General features: G+C 37.6%; 1 protein-coding gene across 1 annotated transcript; it reads left to right on the top strand.

The window, feature by feature from the left end:
- Positions 1-387: 387 nt before the first annotated feature.
- Positions 388-15,115, top strand: cacng8a (calcium voltage-gated channel auxiliary subunit gamma 8a). The gene is made up of 6 exons (XM_039652912.2): positions 388-630; positions 3,068-3,358; positions 7,515-7,742; positions 10,812-10,895; positions 12,656-12,796; positions 13,215-15,115. The coding sequence occupies exons 2-6, from the start codon at positions 3,328-3,330 to the stop codon at positions 14,000-14,002; spliced, it is 1,272 nt and encodes a 423-aa protein (XP_039508846.1). The 5' UTR covers positions 388-630; positions 3,068-3,327; the 3' UTR covers positions 14,003-15,115.
- The last annotated feature ends 1,215 nt before the right edge of the window (positions 15,116-16,330 follow it).

Raw genomic sequence — 16,330 nt, 5'->3', positions numbered from 1 at the left:
TTATAAGTGGATTTTAAGATAATATGGTGTACAATTATTTATAATAAATGTCGATATCTTTGTTTTTAGATATGAATTTCAGCATGGATCTTTAATAGATCTTAGGGTAGATTTATTTATTTTTCCAAATGAAAACGAGACAGCTGAAGGAAAAATGCTAATGAACATTGCATCTATTCTGGCCAAACATCAGTGCCTTCATTAGACTTATTAAACTATAAGGTTCAGATTAGATTAGATCAAGAGATGAAAATGGCTTGATGAAAAAAGTGTGTGTCAAGTAATTAAATAATAATAATAATAATAATAATTAAAACGTTAGTGCCATTTTTAAAATATCAGGCATGCTCAAACAGCCACAAATCAGTCAATTCCTCATCTTCTGACAGAATCCATAACATTTGTTCTATTAGTTCGGGTTTGTCATCGTTCAGACATGTTCCTAGAGAACTGTGATTTGTCTCTTGATCAATATTAACCAAGTCCTGTCGGCTAACAATTCCTGCTTCACCATCGTTTATTCATATGAACACAACTGTCTCTTAACGCCCCCTCGTTCACCGCCTCTCCAGAACCGCCTCAAAGAATTACGACCAAAAAGCAACAGGGATACATGTCTAAACTGCAAAGGTAAGGCGAAAAACCATCAACCATTTACAATTTTACACGTCTGGTGATCTCTGAAATCCGTTTAGATTTATTTACAGACTACACAGTATCAGAAATGAATCGAGAAATTTAACGGACGCTGTCTGGTCGGTTTACTGACGTGTGGAAGCTTCAGTCGATTGTTTAGCGATACATTCGAGTCAGTTTTTGTATCATTTATGTTTAACGAACGTGTTGTATGTTGTTTCTATATACAATTGTTTGTGAATACTGTGAAATTTGTAGGCTAAGTCGTTTCACGAGCGTCTTGGAGCGCTCAAAGGAGACGCGCGCGGACTGAACGCTTGTAACGGTCTCGGGAGAGTCATCTGTCAGTCATTTTGATGGCTGGGGGAAATCAGTCATTGGTTTTATGTTGTATCATTCCCTTTAGCACCTAAACAACAAATCATTCATCGAATGGAGTTTGGCACTGGCACTGCAATATCACTACGTGTTGCACTAGTGCATGGCTGATTTACAACCAAGGGTTGTGATGTTAATTGACACTTTTACTTGAAAAATGTAGGTGATATACATGATTTATGCACGTATATTAAATAGCCTAATAGCAAATGTAAGTAGGCTACAAATCAGAGCCATTGATGCTTCTCATTCATTCATTCATTCATTCATTCATTCATTCATTCATTCATTCATTCATTCATTCATTTATTAATTCATTCATTCATTCATTCACACCAAAGATGCAAATGTCTCCTGGTGCTTATATTGTGTTTTTAATTAATTGGTCACTTTTAACTGCTCTAAATGCTTTATATGTGGCAACAGCAATAACGTAAGCAATGTGAACTGGCTGCATGTGAAGTTTAAATGAAATTACTGAAGAGGTTTGTATGTATTCCTCCTGTTGTATGAGATAAGCAAGGTCGAACCATTCCTGCAAGGCTTGAATCCTTTGTAGTCCTATCAGACATGACACATGGTTGCCATATTATGTGAATGTTTCAGCGCAGGGAGGCCATTAGTGCCCAAGAGAAGTTCATTCAAATGTATCATTAAACCTATAGCTTTCTCCTCAACTTGTGTAATATGTGACCAGAGGATGACTCAAAGTATTTTATATTATTTCAGTATTTTATATTAGAAGTAAAATATTACATTTAAAGTGATCAGTAATAATGGTAATATTAAATAATATAAAATAAGCATCATATTTAAGATGAGTGACAATTTTATTAGTATCTTTGCTGAGACTTAAAGTTATGTGTGCGAAAACTGCATGCATTTTTAATTAAATTACAATATAAATGAATATATACATTTAAAAATATTACAGGAAAAATTGTCCATAAAAATAATAATACTTATTATTATTAAATTCATTACATGCATAATATAGTGTGGGAAATTTTCAATAAAAGAGATCGAAAGTTTCGTGCATCTATTATTTTATCAATAAATTTACATTATAAATTAAATGATTGAATTTGGCATATAATAACAATAATAGTATTTATAGTAATAATAGTATTATTAATAATTAATTAATTCTTTATTGTTCTTACTATAATTCCATATTCCATTTTTTGTCACCAGGGTATATTCAACTTAATAAAAAAATAATTTTAAATTAATTTTAATTAAAAATTAATTTTAAATAATTTTAAATGAATGTAAGTTAAGTGTGCATGACAACCTTTCATTTGTATGTTCCTGGAGGAATATACAAATTTTATTTTTATTTATTTATATTTTTGTGTTAACTTATTTTGTTCCTAAACACCGTGTAACTTCCGTTCTATGTGTCTGGCTGTCGTGTTTGTTACCATTTGGGTTCCTGTTTCTGAGAATGAGCAAGAGTGACACAAGACTCTGAACATAACAGAACAGAACTCTAAGTAACTGCCTATTAGAGTCTGAGCTCGTTATGGGGGAAACAGATCAGCTGTGCATGTCATTACCGCATCACCACACGGTAAGAAAAGAGTGTTGATCGAAAGCACACACCAGGTGCATTTCTGAACATCCATGACAGTCCAGAGTTTGGCAAATCACTAGGTGTGTTATGATGAATATCGCCCCCCCCCCCACCCCCACCCCACACATACACATACACTAGCATCACCTCACTCACCAACATCACACACACCATCCTGTTCTGTTCCCGACTTCAGAATGCGCTGTTGCCATGGTGACGGAATGGCGCACGCTCTGTCTTGCTTTCTCTCTATTCTCTTTTTCTTTATATATCCCTTGGTCTTCCCGCGGATGTATGGGCGATGTAACCATCTAGGTTCACTGCTCGTCTGGGTGAAATACACGTAAACCGTACTGGTGTCATGATAATGATCATTTAATGGCACTTACACACTTTCGAGCTGTTGTTTTTCTCCAGCATGTACCTTAAACATGTTTTGTCTCTCTGTTCTCTTTTTTTGTTGTTGTCTCTCCTCAGGAGGAGAAGCAGTAGGATTCCTGCCATGAAATCTCTCTAAGAGGAGAAAAGCAGCGAAACCTAGAAAATCTACACCCACCCACGGGCAGGAGACAGGGGGAGAGAGAAAGAAAGAAAGAAAAAGAGAGAGAGAGAGAGAGTGAGTAGAGGGGTGCGTGAAAGAGAGGGGAAAGAAAAAGCGAGGGACAACAGTCGATGGATGCTGCTTGGACGCTCTGGTCGGCACAATATTCAGTGACAACGATTGGAGAGCTGCAGGGATGGATGGGAAGGGAAGACACATTCCTCCAGGTAATCGGATCTCATTAATGGCCGCCAGTGCTGTGCTGAGACCACCGTGTCTAATGCTTGTCATCATGTTTAATGAAATGCTCTTGAGTGAGTCTCAATGTGTTCCACTGTATGACAGCATCATTTTCAGCTTACTGTTGTCTTACCGGGAAACTTTTTTGCAGATTAAGATGTTCCACAAGAGTTTATAGTTCTTGCATTATGCTTGGTTTGAGTTCACTGTGTATTTTATTACTCAGCTCTCTATCTGGATTTCTTGATGTCAATTGTGGAGCAGTGAAATATTTTTGTATAATGGCGCTAAATTGTGTTGTTCACCCTTGTTCACAGAAACATATCGGTTCTACTTTCAGATCACAAAGACATATTGTATATATATGTATATATATTGTACAGAAACAATATATATAAATATATATATTGTACAGAAACAATATATATAGATATATAATATATATTAGGGCTGTCAAACGATTAATCGTGATTAATCGCATCCAAAATAAAAGTTTGTGTTTACATAATATATGTGGTTGCACTGTGTATAATTATATATATATATATATATATATATATATATATATACACACTTGCATGTATATTTAAGAAAAAAAATATTTATATATAAAATATTTATATATAATATAAATTATATATAAATCTATATACATGAAAATAATTCTTAAATATATACAAGCATGTGTGTGTATTTATATATATATATTAAATAATTATACACAGTGCACCCACATATATTATATAAACACAAACTTTTATTTTGGAAGCGATTAATCACGATTAATCGTTTGACAGCCCTAATATGTATGTGTGTGTGCGTGTATATGTGTGTGTGTATACTGTATATGTGTTTGTGTATATATATTCAAACTTGATTCATTAGTGGCGTGATGTGTGTATCCAGCAGTATCTCACGACCAATTCGTACGAATTCGTACGAGTGATTCAAAAGTGGCTAATTCGTACTAATTCATACGACCTCACTCGTAAGAATTTGTACGATTTGTCTAAACCCACGTGACGGTTATGTTTAGGGGCGGGGTCAGGGGTAGGTCATTCGTACAAATTCATCCGAATTGGCTAATTCGTAAAATATGTACGATTTAGCAAAATCGTACTAATTCGTACGAGTGAGGTCATACGAATTGTTGCGAATTAGCCTCCTTGTAAAATTCGTTTCTTAAAAATAAATTTCTTTGCACTTGAGAGTTCATTAACTTGGTGACAATGGCAAACGCACAACGTTCAATATTACACTTTTTCAAGAAATTACGGAAAGATGAGCCTAAAAAAGGAGAAAAAGTGGCATCTACATCGGAACCTTCTTCACCTTTCCATGAGGAGACAGCGATTGAAGCTGTTACAAGAGGTTTCCCATTTCCAGGACAGGCACTTCATCACTGGACTAGTAGTGAGACTTCCACGACACAAACTGTCGGAATATACAACTTAAACAGAGAAAACAACATGTCATTTATGGTCATACAGATAAAATAAGACATCATTCGAAACTGTAAAGGGTCTATTTTTATCTGTGTACACTCACAGAAAAAACAAATCATTGCTCTTTTGTAAAATAAAGAAAAACAGAACTGCCCTCTCAGTTTCCTTTCCATTAAGTTTGTGGAGCGCGTCACAAAAATGAACTGAAACTCAGTGGCTACTAGCAAGCTCTTGCGTGTCATCTGAACTCTTGTTTTGGGTTGGTGCATAGCATAGACATATACACTAGACGTCACCTTGGGGTTCTAAGCATGCGTCAAAACCGCCGCCATCTTGGAACAGGGGTCTTGTCATAGGAAGTAGCTAGGTAACGCTGCTATCTCTGGCTTTACTTCAAATTCATTGATGGTGGCGGACTTTTGTGCAGCGTATGGTGTTCACGGATGAAATCTGAACTAGGAAGAATGTTTTTTTTTTTAAATGAAACTTTTTTTTTCTGGAATCCATGATAAATACATGTCTGACCGTTGGAACAAACCAAAATAATGAGAAAAATCGCATTCATTATGATTTGTGGTGATTTTATTTCCATTAGACCTGTGTCTACATTGACTCTGACGTATTAAAGTGGAGGGGCTCCCCTGTTTCAAGATGGCGGCACTATTGACGCATTTGTTCCAATGAACTGCCGTAGCCAAGGTGACATCTAGTGCATATGTCTATGGGTGCATAGATGGTCTCTTCTTCTTCTGCTCTTTTTTTGATGGTTAACAAGCATTACCATGCATACCCACTTCTGGATTGGAGTGTGGATCGCCTCTGACTGACTGTATTCGTCGTCTGACTGTATACTGAATCGTGTAGGGATGCACAATATATCGGCCAGCATATCGGTATCGGCCGTTATATGTCCATTTTTAATGTTATCGTTATCGGCCCGGTAAGAAAATGTGGACGATATATTAAAGCCGATGAATAATGTATTATTCCCTTTAGCTGAGACACTTGTTGAGCACTGTTTATGTTTTATGTCTTGAAATATGATTGAAATCTCTTCAAAAAATGAAAATACGGTTCGGTACAACATGTGCAGCGCAAATCTGTCATATCGGCTATACAACACTATAATGAGAACATCATTATAATTGTGCGCTTGGGACATGGATTTAATTGTGAGACTTTTGTTTTTGTAATCAGGCTCTCAAAATTAGATAAAAATTTGGATTTAAGTTTATCGGCCGATATATCAGATATCGGTTATCGGTATCGGCCAAAATTTTCATATCGGTGCATCCCTAGAATCGCGACGTCCGTACAATGATATATATAGACTATATATAGATATATAGTGCCGAGTTTTGTTCTGCACTGTAACAAAACAAACGTCAAGCTAATCTAGTAAAAAATATACATTTTTATTTGTAAAAATGTTGAAAAGATGGGCTGGATTTTCATGCTTGGGTTCATTATGTTATTTTGTAATGGTGTATTTAAACCTCTCCAACAAATACTTAATAGACTTAATAGGGACTGTTTACACGACACCATTTTCAACTAAAAACTTAAAAAATGTTATGCTTTTTGGCCATTCGTTTTCACCATAAAAGCATTTTGGGTGCCTGAAAACGCAAACCTTTGAAAACGGGTTTCAAAGTGCAAGTTTTTGAAATCGTTCTCCTTGTAAACTACAAAAACGCGAATCTCTGAAGACGATGAAGTCATGCACAAGGGGATTACATGGTCAGTCTATAGTTTGTCATCGCCATCTAATGGCCTGGCAGGAGAACACAGGGTTTTTATTCGTTTTCGCGGATCCGTGTGAATGGGGATCGTTTTGGCAATGGCGTCGTCTGTACGCGAAAAACTCAAAGGAAATATTTCTCCGTTTTAAGCATGTCGTTGTTGTGTAAAAGTACTCTTAAAATGTCAATGAGCAATTTTTTCTTTTTCATTTTGAACAAAAAAAGAAGGCGTTTTGATAGTATGTAGTTAAGAAATGATGGCCATGTATATTCACTATTATTATCATCATTGTTACTGAAATAAGCATTGTATTAAAAATAAAAAATCGGTCACATGATTGTACTCATACTTGAAATATATATAGTAATGCAGTCAGCTGACATATTTAGCTTTATTAATAACAAACAATCTAATGTTCTTCAAGAAAGCAGTGGACCATAGCCCTAAATATGTTTTGTCCAGTTCAACATGCTTGAATTGCTTCATATAAAAGATGTATCCATGCAAAGAAATCTCAATTACAACTGTCTTGTGACTGTTCATAGCTGCCTGGCTACTATACATTCCCAATGGGACTATGAGTAGTTTGGTTATGAGCTAAAAGATATGACCCTTCTGGCCTCTGCATTGTATTGTGATATTTGGCTCTTAAAGTTATACTATATTCTGAAATGTGCATCCAACGTGGCGTTTGATCGTGATCTTAGTAACATATATTTGGGCACACTGATGACAATTTGTGCATCTGGGTTCAAAATGTCCTCAGCAACTGATCTTCCAACACTTCAGGATCACACACTCATCTCATCTGCTTCTTCCTCTAACCTTGGGCTTTGATTTCAATCTTTTTATGTGTTTTTATTCATACCCATCTTTTTCCACTTAAACTCAGGTTCCTGTTCACACTCTCGTATTCCCTCGTTTGACCGAGCTGTATTTTTGTTTATGACTCCAGCCATGGTATGGTGCGAGCGGGGAATTCAGGTGCTTCTCACCACTGTGGGAGCATTCGCAGCCTTCGCCTTGATGACCGTGGCCATTGGCACGGACTACTGGCTGTATGCTCGGGCCTTTATCTGCAACAGCACCGCCAACTCCTCTCAGGATGACCCACACAACAAGGACAAGAAGGATCCTGGAGCTCTCACCCACTCCGGCCTCTGGAGGATTTGCTGCCTGGAAGGTAAGTGAACAGCTGTGTTTGTGTGTGGGGGCGAAGGTATGGATTGGGTCATGTGTGGATGTATGAGAGGGGGAAATGATGCATGAAGGAGGTCCCCACCTGTGCAGTTTGCATAAGTGATTCATGAAGGGAAAATGGTTGGATTTGAGCTTGTGTTATACAGTCTGGATGGCCTAACATTTCATGTTTTTGCATCTCTGTTTTGATCAATGCCACTTAATATACATTATTTGCATGGGCAGGTCAAGTGCCCTAAGGCAATGTTTTTATTAGGTACATTTTATTTATTACCATAACTGGACCACATGCTTGGGGTCATTAACTCTTTCCCCGCCACTGACGGAATATTCCGGCTTTCCATGTGTTCACTGCAATACAGTAGGAGGCGCTATTACGCATCTTCTGAAAGAGTAAAGAACCTTTGGATCAAAACACAGGGAAAAAAAAGAGCAGAAGTAAGCGATAAAAGCATTGCAATTGTCATAATTTATGAAACTTATCCACATTCCCAAGTGTTGATGGAAAATGATGCATGAAGCTTGAGTAAAATGTTTTGTTGTTGTTGTTTAAAAGCAGAGGATCTCTTCTTTTTTGACATATTGCATGTTCAGATATTCATACAACAATATATTCTGGGGGCCATGACATTTTTTGTAAAAATGATCAAAAAACCTGGTGGGGATGGAGTTAAGATTGTTTAATGTTTTAGAAAAAAGCCTCTTATGCTTATGAAGGCTACATTTATTTGATATAAAACATTTAAATATAAAAATATGATATAAAATAAAACTCGGTAAAAACACTAATTGCAATATTGTGAACTACTATTACAATTAAAAAAAATATTACTGTTTTAGTATATTTTTAAAAAAAAGCTTCAACAATTTTTCAAGATTACAGTCTACCAATGTGTCAACTTGCACAAAAATTTTGGCCGTCTGCTTCCACCAACATGGAGACATGTTACCTTCCAAAGGATCTTTTTCTTCCTGACTGGAAATTACTTTTATTGGTATAACCTGATGCAGGTTGATTCACTTATATTAAATACTATATTGAAAAAATGCTTGTGATATATAGTAATGTGCTACAGAAATAAAAACCAGTCAGAACCCTAACACAAACTGATTTTACTGTCTAGCTCTAGGGTTACTGTAAAGTTATCAACGTCATTGTGGTAAGCGTTGCCTCCAGATCCATTTAGTCACAGAGCTCTGCAATGTGGGGTATTCACGTTAATCTAGTTGTTTTAACAGTACGCAGTACCTCCTTTGCTCTAGCCAGGTCTCAAGAGAGGTTTTAAACAAACATGGGCTGTATTTTTTTCCACATTTGCATTAGAAACCTGAAGAGTACATGTCGATGGCTATGATTATGTGATGAGTCATTGCAGGTCAAAGGTGCCTGCAGTGCTCATTGCATTTGCAGAATAATCAAACAGACAAAACAGTCATTTTGACTTACTATATTGCTCACTCAATTTGTTCCCTGCGTTATATAGCGTAAACTAGTCTGCTTTTTGAGGAAAAGGTTTATTGATAGGGTTCATTACAAAATTACATTGTCCACTTTATATGTTTTTGTTATTATTAAGGTATATTTTATATATATACCTTTGGATAGGACAGTCAAGGAGAGACAGGGACTGTGGAAAGGACCACAAGCCGGTACTCAAGCTCTGGTTGCCGAAGCGTTACTGTCAGAGCACTACCCCCACATGGCTCCGATTTCCACTATATATCTTTTAATATTTTTATCTTGTACGCACAGAAGAACTTCTCACGAAATTTCTCTGCCCAATTCACAACACGTGTGTAAGCACATGAATTTGTTATAATCCTGTAAAAATACACTGTAGTACACTGTAAAAATTAATACGCTTTATCTAATCAATAAAATTGTGGCAACAGATTACAAGCAATATTATTAATTAAGTTGAACAAATTAGAATTGAGTAATAATTAATCAAATTAATTTCTTAAAAGTTAACCATTTAAAATGAGTAAAGTTTACACCCAAAAATGTAACAAAAATTTCTGAATAACAGACAGACGTCAAATATTAATTAAGAACTATTTATATGTTCTTGCCAACATTGAAGACACCTGATGTTTTACTGAAGGAGAAAACCGTAATTTTAAAACAATCCTAAAACAAACACTGATCACCATAATGGTGACTTAAATGTATGTTTTTTGTTTGTTTGTTGTTGTTGTAAGTTTTACTCATTTTACATGGTTAACTTTTAATGAATTGATTTGCTTAATTATTACTCAATTCTAATTTGTTAAATTGAATTAATAATATTGTTTGTAATCTGTTGCCACAATTTTTTTGATTACATAAAGCATATTCATTTTTACAGTCTAAATGACCATGTGCACAAGGTTAGTCATTTGCATAAAACACGCCCAAATCATGTCCATATAAGGGCTTTCCGCACAACCTTTCATTCACTACCTTTTGTCGTTCTCTGCAGTCATTTTTTTATTCAGACCCAGATTACAGACCTCCGATTAGCCAGCTGTACATACACGTAAATCTGCGTTATTCCGAGAAATAACAGGGTTTGTTGGGTCGGATTGCTTTCTCACCTCAACCGAACCACCCCAGAGTTCGTTATCAATCGGGACAAAACGGTCTCGTTCAGGTGATCTCTGCTGAACAAACCGAACTAAGGGATAACACCAGGTTCCGAGACAAAGGCGCCGAATGAGTCAGGTGTGCAAAATAATAACCTTGGCAGTAAATTAAGACAGAAAGTACTGGAAGACACTGGGAATATGCAGTGCACCAACATGTTGACTAAAATGAATGGTTTAAATCACACGAGAGAGAGGGCACCGCATGATGCCTTTGACCTGTGGTGACTTACAGCCATTGACGTCTACTATCTGACATTCTGAATCTATTTAGAATAAAACACCTCACCGACTGTTGGACTGAACTTCATTTAGACCCCCTTTTTTGACTTTTGTCAATTTTTATTTAAAGTGCTACTTTATTTAGTTCAGAAACCAGAAAATATGGTGACACTTTTGAAGGATCTCTCTCTCGCATTCTCTTTAGGATTGAAGAGAGGAGTGTGTTCCCAGATTAATCATTTCCCAGATGATGCTGATTATGACCAGGATGCTGCAGAGTACCTTTTACGTGAGTCAAGAGTGTTTATTTGTGCATGTTTTTGGCATATAAGATGTTTGGTACACTGTAAACCCGAATAAGTTGGCATAAGTCTAAACATTTTAGGCAATCAGTCACATCACATTTTTAAGGTAAAGCTGCAGTCCGGCGTTTTTCCTCTTGGTCGCCATCTCTGTTCGAAATCTGCAATTGCAGTCATTCGCGGAATTATCAACTTTATGTAAGTTGTACTGCAACACCCTCAATATGGCATGGCGCGGATGAACACAATGTGAACACATTCAGAAATACAGATTATTCTTTTTGGAAGTATGACCAACATAATAATTTTCAGCGGAAAATGTCAAACATCCACTTTTGTTCTGGTTCTGCCATTGGAGTAAATTGGGCTGATTAAATCTAACAATCGCTTATAAGTTATCGTATCACGCAATTATGCGTGTCACGCAATCTTTAGCATTTTACAGCGGGTGAATCTGTTGTCAATGGTGATTGTCGTTTGATCCTTTCTGGATCCGCCATCAAATCTATAAGTTTAATTATAGTGCTGTGAGAAAAGTCTATAAATCTCCACCTCCAACATCCTCACACGCAATAAAGCCTACTAGCCGAGATTCCTTCTTTAATTGTACAGATATGACGTAATGATGCAAAGACATGCTCAAATCTCCCGCGGAAATCCACCAGTACCACTGGAATTAAAAACATTATTACACGCTTACCGCTTTGAATCGAGCTAAGGCAAGCAGACAGTTTTTAACCCCCAAAAAAGCTACGGACTGCAGCTTTAAGAAATTTTAAGTTTAAGTATTAAGTAAGCAGTGTGAAAGTATGCTTGTGTGAAATATTTGAGTAAGACAACACCAAATGAGACAGACACGTCAACAGAGAGCGCTTGCTGAAGAACAGAAAGCGGATGCTTGTGTCTGCCGGCGTCGCTTTGTAAGCTTCCACGTCACACGTAATGTCATGATGAAACACCAATCATGATTGGGCTAGTATCATTCATGCTTCAGAGGCTGGGGGCTATCCCCAATAGGGTTGGGTATCGTTTGAATTTGAACGATTCTGGTTCCGATTCCTTGTTTCGATTCCGGTTCCTAACGATTCTCGATTCTGATTTTTTTAAGAGGCAGGGTCAAAAAAGTTAAACTAACCTTTCTGAAGGAAATACTCCTTTTGTCACAAATTTAGCATTTTGCCGAGATTTCGTTATTTTTAGAAAAGTGAAGCCACACTTTGGATCGTCGACGTAAGCTAGTCATGTTCGACTCGCGCGGTTATGCCAATACTTCCGGTAGACGCTTCTTCGTTGGTGTTGTTCAGCGGTTTCTTCTTCCGCTCGGCGGACTGTGAATATCGAAACTAGGAATCGAAATTTTAACTTTTGAACGATTCCCGGGAAAAACGAAAAGTTAGTCCCATTTCCAATCGATACTCGATTCTCGATACCCAACCCTAATCCCCAATGTGTCATATCGGCACAGTTCGAGTCCCCTCCAAAGGGAACTGGCTAGCTTCGTCCAGCTAATTCAATAAATGCTACTGTGCTAATTGGTAACACAATACTTTGATAGCATTTAGCATAGTATAGCTCTGAGTAGAAATTGTTGTACAAATGAGTACAATATAAAATATTTAACATATATTTATTCTCAAACTAAGCTCATGCTTGTCACAATTAATTATTTTGAGCATTTGGGTTTACAGTGTATGGGGAAAACAATAAATTTGAACATTCATTTGTGCCATTTTTTTTCTCTTATCAGGTGTAGTCAGGGCCTCCAGTATATTTCCTATCCTCAGTGCCATATTATTGCTGCTAGGTGGAGTTTGTGTGGCATCTAGTCGGTTCTACAAGACCAAAAGACACATCATTTTGGGAGCAGGCATTTTGTTTGTAGTCGCAGGTAACATTTCTCAATATGACAGCATCCTAGTTTAGAAATTTGTGATGAGGTGAATTCATAAAACTTTTGTGACACTTTTTGTGTGTCAGATTTCTACGAAGCCCCTATAGGAGACATGATGGTGGAAAAAAATACAAAATGGGAGGAATGTTGCGTTCTCAATGCTTCTGCGTTCCCGAGCAAGTTTGCATTTCTTGGGCGAACTCAAAACAATTGCCTGAGAACACAAAACCATTAGAAAATATTTTTTCTTCCCATGTCCCTTTTGGGGCTCCGTAGATTTCAGTGTCTTACTTTGTCTTTTATTTTTAAAAGGTTCAAATATTTTTAACAAAAAGTGAATTCCCTCCAGATTCTTCAATCTGAAAAATCAATCTGTTGACCTAACCCCCTCCCATTTTGTCTTGAATTGATACAGGCCTGAGCAACATCATAGGTGTCATCGTATACATCTCTGCAGCGCTCAGTGACATCTCCCCCAAAAAGGACGAGGACAAGAAGTGGCACTACTCCTACGGCTGGTCCTTCTACTTTGGCGGCCTGTCGTTCATTCTGGCGGAAGTTGTAGGCGTGCTTGCTGTCAACATTTACATCGAGCGCAACAAAGAACTTCGCTGCCGCTCGCGCACTGACCTCTTCCGCAGCACGACTTCTGCTGTGTTACGCTTGCCAGGATACCGATTCCGCCGGCGCTCCTCCCGGTCCAGCTCGCGCTCCACAGCGGAGCCGACCCGCTCCCGCGAACAGTCCCCGACCTCTGCCATCGATCCAAAGAACTTCGGCCCGCCCCTGGCCGCCGGCCCACCGCCGTTTTCAGTAGCCACGCTCCCCAATCCACATACACACGCCGGAGGAGGAATGGGAGATATATCGATGTACACGCTGGGGAGGAAAGGGGAGCCACCCATGTACGGCACAGTCGACCGTGCCACACTCTACCAGCTGCACAATTACTTTCCGACAAAGGAGGGAGACGGTGGAGCGCTCATGACGGGAACGCTGCCTTCTCGTTCCAAGTCGAACCTGGCCGCGTCGGCCAACGCCACCCTCAATACCTCGTCTTCATCCGGCCCCCAGCAGCCGCCGCTATCCGCCGGCTCCTCCGCCACCATGGAGAGGGATCGAGGGCTGGGAACCTTGGATCGACTTGGAAAAGGAGACAGTTCAAACACTAACACTCTCAACAGGAGAACAACACCTGTGTAACAAAAGGCTCGAGGAGGGAGGGAAGAGAGCGACGGGAAAAACAAGCGATTACACGAACTGCAAGTAAGGTGAGAAGTAGGAGAATGTGAGAGACAAAAAGAGCAAGAAAGGGCTGAGAAACGGAATAAGGTCCGCTCACAAGACGACAAAGAAGTGAACAAGAAGGCAATACATCCTCTTTTTTTCTCTCCATTTCTGTTTTTGAACATGGTGACTTGAGTAACAGAATTCCATCCGCACTTCTTATTGATTCATGTTGAAATACTCGATGTGTGTGATGGTGATATTTCGGTTCTTCAAGCTCTTTTTATTCCAGTGCTTTATCATCAGGTTATTCCTGTAACTTATTTGGCATTCCAATATAGTTGTTGTTGTTGATTTTTTATTATTATTATTATGGTAATTGTTATTGTTGAGTTAACTTAAACATTATACATTTTTATCAAGCTATTTTTTTTTTTTGCACAAGTATCCATTTTAATTTATTTCCGAATCCTTTCGAATGATGAACTAAACTGTGATTTTTTTTTCTTGCACATGTTGACACAATATTTCACGATGTCATTCAGTGTCAAGCATGTGTTAATTCTGCTAGAGTGACGACTATTACTATTATGACTTTTTTTTAGTTTTTACAAAGATTAATAATACTTAGATCTGTGGAATTTTTCATTGTAACCGTAAGTGTACAAGTAGTTAAGTCTTCATATAAATATATTTGATTTATTTATCATATTAACAGTCTTAATATCGTTACGATGGGATAACAAATATAATGAACTGCTTTTGAGACAAAAGAAAGAGACAGAATACAGAAGTGAAAGGCATTCATTCCAGGGGAGCAATACGTATACCTAAAAACCTCACCAGAAAAGACAAAAAAATCGATTAAATACATAGTATATTATGAATATAAATATATATATAAAAATGTGTGTGCGTGTGTGTGGGGAAAAAAAAACTTTTTGGTAAAATAAAATATGATATATTCTATGAATGTCTAAAACTCAGATCTGTGTGCATACTGTTAGCAGTTTTGACTGCAGCATTATTTTCATGTTTATTTGTAACTTTGTATGCATGATTCATATCCAATATATGATATATTCATAATGCTCTGCCTTTTGGCTTTGTGTCCATTGCCTGAATGTGTTCATGCGAATTAGGGAAAACCCAGGGGGCTAAAGAGGGATTTGATACTCCACAGTTTATAAACATATATTTCTACAGAGGAGGCTTCCAGAGGAGTCATGAGCGAAGATACACAGGTGTATTCTTTGCGAAAGAGTTTTATCGACCAAACGTGATTCACGTATCAATTCTCCTCCCCCTTCACAATCACAACCCAGATAGCAAACTGACATTGAATCAACGTGGAAATATGACATCGAAACAACGTTGATCTGACATTGTTTTGCTCATCGAATTAACGTTGAACCAACGTCATTCTTTCAAAACTAACGGAAAATCAACTTGAAATCAACGCGTTGTTTCAACGTTATGAAAGCAAACCAATTTTCGATTTCATTTAGCTTTGAAGAATGCCGCGTCTGACGTTGGTTCAACGTTAATTCGATGCGCAAATCAACGTTGTTTCAATGTCATGAGAGACGTCGTTTCCACGTTGATTCAATGTCAGTTTGCTGTCTGGGAATGTTCACAATCCTTTTAATGTATACTTTACCTTTGCAGTTTATATAAACCACACATCTCGCATATTTCAGGGTCTCTTGCTATATTATTATTTATTAAGAATTTCTAAATTAAACAAACTTCAACAACATAAGGGCAGATCCTTTGAGCGCTGCTGATGATGCTGTGAAGTGATTCTCGAGTGACCAAGTATTCCAATGTATAAAAAACAGCTTTCAATCTATTCCTCAGTCCTCCTTTTCTTTACTTGCAGCCTTCCCTCGGATCCTACTGGTGGAGCGAAGACGCGAGGAAAGGTAACGAGGATACACAAATAAGAAATGAGAAGCACCCATAGTAAAGGACAACCTTGATGTTAGCAATAGCATTTGGCTAAGCTAACAAAGCAATACTAATGGAATGCAAAGAAGTGGATTTTCAGCATTCTGGAGTCACTTTCTCTGGAAAGGCTCCCTTTGAATTTGGCCAAAATTAAGTATCTCATAAGGCTTTAAAATGCTGTATAGGTAGTCAGCCCAGTCCCCTCACAAGCCTTCAGGAGACATGCATTTTTTCACACACACAAATAGAGTAATATGAAAGAAAGTAACGCATTAATGCATGCGCCTTGCTCCAGGGAAGGACATGAATGAAAGAAACAATTCTCTAGTGTGTCAGTTCACTTTTATATAAAAA

The sequence above is a fragment of the Pimephales promelas genome, chromosome 18 (genome assembly GCF_988280905.1).
Source record: "Pimephales promelas chromosome 18, fPimPro1.hap1.1, whole genome shotgun sequence".
NCBI lineage: Eukaryota > Metazoa > Chordata > Actinopteri > Cypriniformes > Leuciscidae > Pimephales > Pimephales promelas.
This window is presented reverse-complemented; position numbering and strand designations above follow the sequence as displayed.

Excerpts from the sequence above, each read along its gene's own strand:
- cacng8a (XM_039652912.2), top strand. The coding sequence starts at position 3,328 with ATGGATGGGAAGGGAAGACACATTCCTCCAG. Across the intron at positions 7,743-10,811 it reads GAGGATTTGCTGCCTGGAAG|GATTGAAGAGAGGAGTGTGT; the intron begins GTAAGTGAACAG and ends CATTCTCTTTAG. Across the intron at positions 10,896-12,655 it reads TGCTGCAGAGTACCTTTTAC|GTGTAGTCAGGGCCTCCAGT; the intron begins GTGAGTCAAGAG and ends TTCTCTTATCAG.